We start from the raw sequence: 11,982 nt of genomic DNA on the forward strand, positions 1-11,982 counted from the left end.
CGCCCTGATTGGCATTTACAATTAGCGCGGGTAAACAGACAAATCCATGGCCTTAAAAGCGACCTAATGAACGCCTTGCCTTGCCTTGCCACGCCCCAGCCTCTTTTTTCACCTCCACCACTCCAACAGCCCTTTCAGCTGCTTTCTGCACACACATATGCACACATATGTATATGAAGTGGAATAATGTACTTGTAATTGGATATGTGATTAATGAGGCATGTTTGAATTTACTTTGACTCATCACACGTGCTGATTTATCGCTGTCAACGGGGCGTGCCACACACATACATACACACACACCTATACATTTCAATTATTAACTTTCGCTTAATCATTTTACAATTAGTTCTTGACCTGGCCAAGATTATTGCTAGCCTATTGATTTTGTTTTGATTTATTCGCTTATGCATTTGAATTGACGTTGGCGTTAACAGCTGCAGCATTTTCCTCTGCCTTAGCGTGTTGCAAGCTTGAGCTGGCAATCAAAATGTTGCAAGCTTGTTGTTGTTGAAAATGTGCAGTTAATTTTGACTTAAATGGTTGTATGTTTCTTATTGTTGTTGCACTTCTTGATGTCAACAACACGTTGCACGCTGCAGAGATTAAGTAAGAAGCATCGATAAAATATACGTAATTAATGACAATTAAGTGGGCGTGGCAGCAACAGCTGCTCAAAGTAACTGCCTCAAAGTAGTTAACTCGTTGCTAATGATCCATTTTATGAGTTCGTTGCAAGTGCAACGTGTGTGTAATGGCAATGCACTTTTTTCTTATTGTATTGCTGCAGGCGTTAAGTAATTGCAAGGTCTTTAGGTTGTCAATGGAAGATGCCGTTCAATTGCTCAGCTGCGGCAGCAGTGATAACAACAACACAAACAGTTCATATATCTTCTGAATGGTTTGGTGCCTCTTCTTCCCTGTACTCACTTCTCACCCGATACTCAGGTCAATCATTAATTAAGTATTTTAACGAACAATTGTTGTGTAAAGCTCTGATGTTTTTCGCTTTGCCTTATGGCGACAACATTGTTCTCAATGAAATTAAAAGTGGTAGAAAGGAGAAGAAAAGCGAGATCTGAACTGGACCATGTTAAAGATACATTATATTTATTTAAACAATTCTTTTATTTCTTTAAATATAATTTTCGTCGTGATTTCAGGCAAATATAAGTGAGTTAAAGATTTTAAATGTTAATTTTTATAAATTAAGGTCCTTAATAACTGTTACTATAAGAAAGTTTTACCAAGAAACTATGCGTTTAAGAAGCGTCCTATGTCGAAACCAAGATTATGATGGAATCATTTTTTTTACCGAATTAAATTACATTTAAATGCAGATTGAATTAAGAGGCCAAACCATGATCAAAAAGACATTCCGTTTAAAAATCGGTTTAGTTTTGATAAAGTTATGGAATTTTGAAATTGGTCCAACCTTCGACCTAGGAACTTTACATGCCAAAATTTTTGTCCGATTTCAAATGATTTTTTACAAAAAAATAAAAGGCCTCAAAATCAAGTTTAAAGTGTTGTTTTATACTAATAATAATATAAGGAGTTGATTAAAGTTAAAACTTGAGATTTAAAATTTTCAATTTTCCAAATTTCAAAGGGGACCCTTTGCATTGAAATGAAAACCGAGTATTTTATTTTTTTTAAAATTAATTAAATGTAAATGCAAAATAAATTAGGATGCCAAACCATGTTCAAAATGACATACCGCTTGAAAATCGGTTCACTTTTGACAAAGTTATGAATGCATAAAGTTGGTCAAACCTCTGACTTAGCAACTTTACAAGTCAAAACTTTGCTCAATTTGTCATGATTTTTTAAAAAAATTAAATTTCTCAGAATCAAATTTAAAGTGTTGATTTATATTAATTATAATATAAGGAGTTGATTAAAAGTGAAAACTTGAGATACAAAATTTTCAATTTTCAAAATTTCAAAGGGGGGACCCTTAGCATTGAAATCGTGACCGAGAGAAATATTTTTTTTTACGAAATTTTTTTTCAGCTAATTGTATTTTGAAATCGTAATTCTTAAATGTCTTTAAATAATAAATAAAATAAAGGTCAAAGATCTACGAGTATGTAATTTCAAGACTTTAATTTAACCGCTTAACTGCTTAACCGAATAGAATAACATCATAAGTTAACCATCTCTTAAAAATGAATAAAAATACTATATTAAATTTGAACTGATATTTTATGTGTTGAATTTTGCAGATGATTAAGTGCAAATGTTGAGGCTTTTGGTCAAAGTCTGTAATTAAACCGAGACCCCTAGAAGTTGAAGGTGGAGAATTTGAGGAGAATTGTATTTGCCAGCAGTTTGTTGTGGTTGCATTGCATATTAAATCTAATTCGATTTGCATTTGCCGACAATGGGTAACGATGATGGGTTAACGCTCTCTTTGGATTGAGGTTGCACTTCGAATTGGGAGTTTTGGGAGTTGAGGAATTTTGGGAACGGAACCGCAGAACTCCCGTCAAATGGGCGTCGATGCGTCTGGGAAGTTGATGTAATTTTGCGGTTTAGTTTTGAGGCACGTTGCTTTGAGGCTTTTCGCTTGAAAGCTGCAAATACAAAGCTCCAGTTTAGACACACAGTCAGTTATAGGGCTCTTTAAAATATGCTAGTAGTCTCCATAGATAAGTGAAATTTTGTTATCCCACGCGTCTATGCCAAATGCAGAAACAAAAAAAAAAAAACTAAAAAACAAATGTGAAATTCTTGTTATTTGTCTTGTTTTATTGTTGCTGTTGCTGGTCTGTGTCCGGCGTATTTTGTTCAGACGTAAATTCCCAACAATTCTCAAATATTTGTGAATATTTTTTACTCGCTTCCAAAAACATGTCTTTGATCTCCAACATGAGCCAGGAACAGGGAAGGGACAGAGACAGAAGCACAAACAAGGCACTGAATGCAAATAAATATAATTTACAAAAAAAAGTGAAATAAAATTAAAATTCAACAAATACGCGAATAATGTAAGTGCTTAAAACAATGCTAAATAAGCCTCAGAGTTTGACGTTGCTTCTGGAATTATTTTTTGCCAGGCAGCTCGTCGCCCCAATGTAAATAAAGTTATCAACAGGCGAACCCAGGGCCAGAGGAAAGGGGAGAGAATGGAGGTAAAGGGGTGGCTCAACTGGTATGGGTTTTCCAAAACATAAAGCTTATTGATGCCTGTTCTTGCCCAACAAAACCACAATCTGTTTCGTTGTAAATATTTCTCATAAATTATTTTATATGCGGCATTGATTGACAGTCAACTTGGGGGCATTTTTAGCCACTTATCCATACAAATGAGGTGAAATTTATAATACAGAGTGGGTATATCCAAAAGCATAATCATTATGAAATAGCTGTATGGTGTCTGTATAGTCGGAATCTTTTAACACAAGTTTTTTTTAGAGGTATTCTTCTAATTTAGTTGCCTTTCTTTTGCATTTACTCAAAATAGTGGCTGAATCAGTCTATTTACGAGCATACTCTGTAAAGTGGCTGAAAGGGATATTATAGTAATAGCACTCGGAAGCCCTATATACCCTGTAAATTTATGATGTATAGCAATTGTTAGGACTGCTGATTTAGCTTTGACTTAACTGGTTCTCGGAGACCACTTTTTTCTTTTTTTTTTGATTAATAAGTGAAGAATACCCTGTTATTTTAATTTTTTGATCTGAATATTTATTTATTTATTGTCAGGCTAAAATCAACCGACACTTAACTATACATTCAAATTAAAATTTAAAAATTATTGAATTATTTCTGTGTAATTTAAATATAAATATAAATATTCTAGGGGCATCTAATCTTATAAAATTATAGACACCAGCTGGGGTATATATGACTCTATGTACCTTAGACTGCTTGAGTTCGATTGAGACAAATTGATAAGTTTAAAAAAACGTCACTTAAAAATTTTTATTAGTCTTCTTGCAGGGTATCTTCAGGTCGAATACTAGTAACTAGAACACTCTTATTGTGTCTAAAAATAAATACGAGATAAATCTGCTTCCTCTTAGATGGGAATTTCACTAGGTTAATTAATTGAAATCACACTTAATCTCAGACCAAATTTTTTGTAGACTTTTGCCAACCATTAAATCATTGCCAGTTTAAAAAAAAACTAGGCTAGAAGTGAATGAATATGCAATGACACCTTTAATGATGTTTATATTGTGGCGCACAAAATAACTGGCCAGCAGGAAATTAACAAAATCCGCAATTAACTGACAAATTATGAAATAAAAGCTTTTGATTGATGTGACAAATTTATAACATGAATGTGCGTCTGTTGAGTATGTGAATGTGAGTGTGTATTTATATGTTGTGTGGGCATTTAAATCAAATCAAAAGTTCAGTGGTACAAAGCGAGCGTGTAATTAATATTAAATATATATTGAGAGATTAAAGTAATTGCAATAAACGAGCAAGTAGACAGCGAAAACAAAAGCGAATGCAATTGAATTGCAATGAATCATTTGAAAAAATGTGTGCCACATAGTCCACAACAACAAATAAAACATGGTCATTTGCATTTCTTTTGATTTTCATTTTGTTTTTTGAACTCAAACGCAATGAACTTGACATGCAATTTGACGTGCGATTCGTACTCCTTTCTTCCTCTCTCCTTCCTTCCTCCCTCCATATTCAGCTGCATTTTTGAGCCTGACCTGCACTGACGTTTGCTGCGTGTGTCAGTCCTCCGCTTGTCAGTCACAGCGACTGAAGCACGCAGCGCACAGTTGGAAATTGAGATTGCAAACCGGATTTCACGATGTTATTTTTTTTGTTTTTATTTTTATTGTTTTATTTGTATTTTGACTTGATGAGCGCCTTAAATATAAGAACACACAACGCTCAGAACATTAGAAGTGTTTAAGAGCTCGAATTAAGCGCAGTTCCCAAAGGAGTATTTTGACAGTATTATAAACAAATTCAAGTCAACTTCAAGTGTAAATCAAAACAAATGGCTTTAAAATGGTAAGAGTTGTTTAAGTTAACAAATCGATCGTTTTTTTAATTCTATTTATTTTTTTCATTATAGTTGCTGTTGAGCTGTTGTATTGGGCTGTTAATAAACTACAGTCTGGCCCTGCCGCGTTACAGTCAAAACTCGTTAAGAAGACCGTTTGATTTAAAGCAGCCGGCAGTGAAACAATCTTCTCCTATGCAGGCAGTCCACAACCGCCGATGGCATTAACAGGGAATTACAATCTAATTATGCCCGATTATTATGATCATCATCCGGCAGAGTCAATGCAACTGCAGAACTTTGCCAGTTTCTATGATGCTGAAATGAGTCCGGGCAATGATCTGGGCATGGATGAGTCACAGTTCCTCTCCAGCACACCTGTCCGTAGACCACAGCCCATCAATGCCGAGGAGCAACGCATCCGACAGCAATTGCCGACTGTGGACATCACGAGGGAGAAGAAGGCACTGCAGAAACTGAAGAAGGGCAGCACAGTGCCTCGAGGTGCCGAATATCCGGAATGGGATCAGTTTGATTATGATCTTTATGGTGTGAATCCCGGCGAAAACAAAAAGTACAATCACGACTTCTAGAAAAAAAAACGTATAATTGAGAGCAACTATGGAATTGTTGTTCATCTTTATCTGTTTCTTGTTTTTGTTAAGTAATGAAATAAATTATTTATTTATTGAAAATGCAAGGCGTTATGACATATTACTCTAAAAGCTTTTAAGAACCAACTCTTCCAACTCTTCTTTTTTTTTTTTTAGCTCATCTTAGTATTTGTATTAGTTAGCCAATTTGTTTGATTGCGCATTTAGTCTGCCGCTCGCTGAATTTAATTAACAACAAGATTCTGTCTGAGCGACAAACAAAACAAAACAAAACAAATTTGGAGATTGGAATTTTGAAATTTCATAGCATTATTTAAAATCTGTTCGTTAAGTCGCATTCCGCTGTCTCCAATAATTTTAAAGGTACTTCGCTGCTCACTTGACACTTCCGCATTGACAGTCAGTCGCATCTCAAGAGAGGAAGCGAGCTGTCAAGTGCGACAGCAACAGCAGCGGAAGCTGCATCATAATCATGACCCTTGTACGTTGACACCTTGTAATGCCACCTCGCCTCCAACGCGACACATTAGCGATGGACAACCACAGACATTCCGACTTATGACCAGCTGTCAGTTTAAGCCCGGCCAAAGCAGTTGTTGGCATTTTACACATTTGACGTCATGGCTTAGAACGTGTTTATCTGTTTGGTAAGGCTGAAGCTATTTCTTGGCATCTCCCAATTGGCACTTCAATTCTAAGCAAATGACTAAGCCAGAATTGGAAGTAAATAAAACCTGAACTGATTTGAGATATTTACCAATTAGCTGGCGAATTTTGTTATGCGAGTTGAAAGCAATTATTAGGTGCCAGAATTCTCAGTTTATACTGAAAAAGAAAGTAGTTTAACCGTTATCGGATGATAATATAAATTTAAAAAAAAGATAAAGGATACAATAATATTAAAGTAACAAAATAATACTATTAATTTTTTTTATTTTTAAGCAAAAGTCGCAGAATAACGCTAAATTTCAATAATAAAAAAAACTTACGAAATGTGAGTTTTGTATATTCTTTATTTTTTATAAGAAAGTTAAAAATACTAACTTTTATTATTAAAATAAAGCACTAACGTAATATGATTTATGAATTTTCTTTATGTTTACACAAAAGTTACTGAATAGTAGATATTTTGATTTTAAATAAAAGTTAAGTAACATGACTTATTTTCTAATTTAAAGAAGATGTGTTATCATTTGAATATAACAAGTTGAGCAATAAATATATTTGTGTATGTTGCCCAACAAATGTTGTTACTATGCTTGGCAACATTGCTGCAAAGTAAATGTTGTGAGACAAAAAAAAACTCTTGCATACTTCTAGGCTGGGAAAGTAATGCAATTATAACTGTTTCTCAGTGGTTTACTGCTCATTAATTATAGGCTATGCGTGAGTCAAGTGAGTAGTGTGCTAAATTATAAAACAATAAATAATATATGTATTTATTCAATACGAATTAAAGTCCATAAATGAACTTTGACAAAATAGGAATTATATTAAAACATAAAGATTTTAATTATATTTCATACTGTAACAAGAACTCACAGGTACTATTAAATTCGATCAGTTTTATATTTTTAGCTTAGTCAATGTTAATTATAGGGATACTTGACCAGCTGTTCTTGGACATGAGGATAAGTGCGTCTGCCACGTGGTCGCAGTTGTCCCTTATCATTCTGTTGTGCACCTGGTGGCACATACACACTATTCTTCTTGCAACCACTTGCCGCAGGCTGCGTTTGCGCACGTGCCGCTTGCAACAGTTGCTGATGATCGCCATCAATCTGTCCGGGATTGAGAGTTAGCTGTTGACATTGTCCATTCGGCTGACATTTGGTTACAAAGCGTTGATAGCTTCTTGCATCGCCGGGCAACGATTGCTTGTAGTTGTACGTGTCCAATGTGGCACTTGCGATTGGGCGCTATAGTCACCCAAACGAGGTGGTTGATTGAAATTCCCACTGGCCATTGGCGACGGCCCAGAGCCATGACCTGCATCCTGTACACGTTGTCCAGTTGGCAATGTGACAATGGCATAAGGCTGTGGATTGCTGTTATGTGGTTGCTTCTGCTGTGGTTGCAACTGCAACTGAGGTGGACCATAGTGGGTCGCTGGCTGCACATGAGTTGCGGTGGCGACTGTCGCCTGCGGTGCATTGTAGTAGCTATCAGCTGACTGTTGAACATGGCTCTGAGTCTGTCCCTGACTTTGTACCTGTGCCTGTGCCTGCACCTGAATCTGTCCCTGTCCCTGTGCCTGTGCGTAGTAGCTGATGGGCGGTGCTGGTTGTGGCAGTGGTGCGGTCAGACTAACTGGCATTTGTGGGTAATTGGTGTTGACCAGCAGCGGATTTTTAAAGGCCGACGAATGCAATTGTTGCACAGCTTGTTGCACATAAAGTTGCTGTTGTTGTGGTGGCACATTGACCGTTTGATGTGCCACATAAATCGCTGGCGCTTTGTGCGCTTGCAACTCGTAGGTGCGTCCATGTGGTCCCAATGTTTGCACAATAAACCTCCTCGCTGGCTCCGTACAGCTTGCTGTGGCTGCGGCGACAGGTGGAATGGTATATGCGGGCGTGGATAATGATATTCTTGTGCCAGCCCGCAGCTCAACAAAGTCAGCTAATTGAGGTAGTAAATTAATAAACAATTTGTTGAGGGCTCAAACAAAAAGGCACAACTTACCGTACAGACCAGAAGCAACATGATGGTCAACAAAAACAACTAAATATCAAATTAATGTGTCGAGTTTTAAGATATTTCGTTGACGATGTTCACGCTCCGCTGGCTGGCAAATGATTGAGACTAAGGCCGTCGAGATCATTGGGTTGGACTTCTCCAGAGAAGCGTCATTTGAGCAGCGACAAAGGCAGCGATCGCCGGAAACTTGTTTCTCGTTTAACTGTTGATTTGATTTGTAAGTGTTGTTGTTGTTGTTATTGTTTTTGTTAGCTGCTCGGCTTCATTTGTTGTAACAGCGAGAAATTTCATAATTTCTTTTTTTTGTTTTATTTTATTATTATTGTTATTTTTTTTGTGTATGTTTTCTTAACGCTTTGTTTATATATTTTGTTGCTTCGCATGCTGCTTCAACGTTCGTTTGCTCGTGGCATATTTTGGCTATCACTCACGTACCATTTTGTCATAGTTAAGGAGCCGACTCTGGCTTCGCTTCGCTTCATTTGGTTTTACCTTTAGACGCATATCTCCGCATCTTCACATAATTTCGAGAGGGCCGTGAAAATGATTTCTGCTTGTTTTCGCCACAAAATTCATCTTTCCTCACTTTGCTCTTGGCCACTTCAATTTGATGTTGTACATTTCTGTTGAATTGACTTATGTTTTGCCCATAAAAAAGTAAAGTGTGATTCCGTTTGGCATTAATGTTCCACACTTTTGTTGTTGTTTTTGGCCTACGAGTGTAAATAAATTTGCATTAATTGTTGCTTTTTTTTTGGTGGACATTTTTTTGTTTATTTTTTTTAAGTTTTGGTTTTTGATTAAGGTCTGCTAACTGGATTTGCATTGTAAATTGGTAAGATATGTTTACAAATGCGATTTAAATGCAGGTGTGGCAGCTCATTTGATTAATGTGATGTTCGAGTCAAATTTTAATGCACACATAAAACTGGATACATCATTAAATTTATACGTCTATAATTATGCTATTTTTGAATTTGATTTCCAAATCGAACTATGCATTTATTTCATTTTTTATAGCTTTTATACGGCCATTTAAAAGATATTGCAGCTTATTTTCAGTTTAATCGTGAAAAAAAATGATAACATAATGAAAAACAAATGATCTTGGGAATTTCATAGATATGTAAATTAAATGATTTCAATGCCAGCTTTTGTTTTCTTGTTGAAACCAGATGGATGAATAATTTTATTTAATTTGTATTAACTTATAGTTTAAAACTGATAACGGATAAATAAAAAATAAATAAATAAAATAAATTCGGATAAAATATTACAGATAAAATGTGTTTGATTTTGTATTATAAATTAATAACTAATTGAGTAAGCATTTGTAAGCTAATGTTTCAACAAATTAAATAATTTATAATGATTAATCGTTTTGGTTTTGCAGTTTACAGCATAAGCTTTATGTGAAATTGCTGCTTCAAAATATTAATATTATATTATATTATTATATTATCATTAACTCCAACCCTGTGAAGCTTAAAACTGAATTAGCACACTTTAAGTGTATGTACATCTAGATGACAAGCATTTTTGTCGTTATTGTAGCAATAACTCATTGTTTATAGATCACAATAAGCTGGGCTGCTTTCATTTGAGTAGCTGACAGAGACTTTCTTCTTGTTGTTAGCCAACATTTCAAGTGCCTGGCAGACATTAGATCGTCTACGCATTGGAGAGGGCTACGCAATATGCAAACATCAATCACAGAGGGAAGGCATGTAAAATGCACTTGAATGCCACTTGACACAGACACAAACGCAATGTTACCGGATCCGGATTCGAGCACGTGCATATGCGTTGTTGTTGTTGTTGTTGTCAGTGACGTTGACGTTGTCGTTGTGCGAGGCGGCTAACAAAGCGTCTTCTTGGCAAGCAACTGCCAACACTTGACATTCACAATGAATATGCAAGGCACACACACTCGCACACTCACATACACACTCAGACTCAGATTCGCATTCGCGGCAGCTTATCACAGCGCTCGAGTAGCGCAATAATGCAAGTGGCCAATGCTGCGTATACGCAATATGACTGTCTTGACTTGGCAGGGTGTTAGAGCCCAAGGCAGGGACAGAGAGAAAGAGAGAGAGAGAGAGGGATACGGCTATGTCTATGCGTTGTCTGCAATGTTGCCTGCCTCCTGCTGCATTCATGAATTGCATTCAGGGTTAAAAGCCGCGTTGCGCGTTGTATGCAACATCAGATGAGATAGCGCACGTGATGCCTATAGAAACTGCAGTTGCAGTTGCAGTCAGACTGTGTGTATACGTGTGTGTGTGTTTGTGTGTGTTGGTTATCTTTTCAGCAAGCAGACAGTTAGACAGTTGAACAGGGAGGCCGAGTTTGCTTTGCCATTTTCCACATGAAGCGTCACTTTAGACACCTTCAGTGTTCTCAATTCCTGGCTTTCAGCACCTTTGCTTTAGTTGCGGCGCCTAATTAGGCACACCTGCCGGTGTAACTGGCCTGGCTGACTGGCAAATTAGTCAGCCGCAAGTTGAATGACCCTTGGCCCCCCCATGTTGGCTGAGCTCGTAATCCAAAAAAAGAAATAACCAAAGCTTTAAGCAGCTTCTCCTACAACAATGCAAAAAATGTAGTATGGCAAAAAAAGCAAGAAAATCAATTGCATAATGGCGCATGTGTTGCGCTCAACAACAACAACAACAACAACAACAACAGCAAAAGTATAGAGAAAAACAACAGTAATTGCAACTCTTTTTCCATTTGCAGCGTTGCCAGAAGTAGAAAAACAAGGAGCAGAAGTAGAAGAAGAAGAGGAACAAATTCAACCACCAGGCGACGCCACTCGACTTGCAGCAGCGTCAGAGATTTTTGTTGCTGCTGCCATATTTTTTTTTTTGTTGCTGTCGGAGACAAATACACACATACACACACACACACCCACACACCAACACATCAAGACACATGTGTGTGGCTGGCTGGCAGGCAGCTTTTGTTTGCACCCGCACAGGAAGCCATTTAAGTGCGGCTTTGAGAAAATTGCCGACGCGACGGGCAGAGTGAAGAGCTAAGCGCTGGAAAGAGATGCAGATATATGTACACTGAAAAAAGACCAACTTCTCAAATCAAGAACATTCATCTTAAAATGTTGATATTAAAATAAGAACATTTTAAGACCATATTACTTATATTAAGAATCTTTTTTTAATTTTAAGTTTAATTTAATTTTTTAATTTTTTTAATTTAATAATTTCTTATAATTTAATAATTTCGTGGCGCTCTGGTTAGAGAAACCGCTTCAGTTGTGAATCCCACTCGTAACAATTTAGAAAAACATTTATAAAATTACCAAGACAGAATAAAATATGTATAAAAGTTAAAAATTTAAAAAAAAAAGTATGAATTCGAAAACTCATTTTGAATTTTTATAATTTTTTGATTTTAATTTTAAGAACACTTGTTCCTAAAATAAAACTTGGTCTTACTTAAAATGTTCTCAAAAGCAAGATGTGTTTTCTAAATCTATGAATTTTAAGTTCTCAACGCATTTTTTGACCAAAATTTTTAGTTTTGAGATCAAAATCTTGATTTTAGAACACTTTTTTTATCAGTGTAGACAGAGAGAGTAAGGAGAGAGACAAAGGGAGACAGAGGTAGCAGGATAGGTAAAAGGATGTACCTAACGAGCGCGTCGCTGGCTTAATTATT

General features: G+C 36.3%; 2 protein-coding genes across 2 annotated transcripts in view; one reads left to right on the top strand and one right to left on the bottom strand.

Moving 5' to 3' along the window:
- Positions 1 to 5,676, top strand: part of LOC117789452 — a 7,561-nt gene extending 1,885 nt beyond the window's left edge. Inside the window, exons 2-3 of the mRNA XM_034628485.1 lie at positions 5,060 to 5,120; positions 5,156 to 5,676. Coding sequence (XP_034484376.1) covers positions 5,060 to 5,120; positions 5,156 to 5,580 — 486 coding nt within the window. The 3' untranslated portion in view covers positions 5,581 to 5,676. The remainder of the gene's footprint in view (positions 1 to 5,059; positions 5,121 to 5,155) is intronic.
- A 1,514-nt stretch (positions 5,677 to 7,190) lies between these two features.
- On the bottom strand, positions 7,191 to 8,815 carry LOC117789453. Its single transcript, XM_034628486.1, has 4 exons — positions 8,794 to 8,815; positions 7,913 to 8,223; positions 7,508 to 7,774; positions 7,191 to 7,382 (listed from the first exon to the last, which is right to left on the bottom strand). Exons 1-4 carry the CDS (start codon positions 8,813 to 8,815, stop codon positions 7,191 to 7,193), a joined length of 792 nt encoding a protein of 263 aa, XP_034484377.1.
- Between the last annotated feature and the right edge of the window lie 3,167 nt (positions 8,816 to 11,982).

Source organism: Drosophila innubila (assembly GCF_004354385.1).
Source record: "Drosophila innubila isolate TH190305 chromosome 3R unlocalized genomic scaffold, UK_Dinn_1.0 2_E_3R, whole genome shotgun sequence".
Lineage (NCBI taxonomy): Eukaryota > Metazoa > Arthropoda > Insecta > Diptera > Drosophilidae > Drosophila > Drosophila innubila.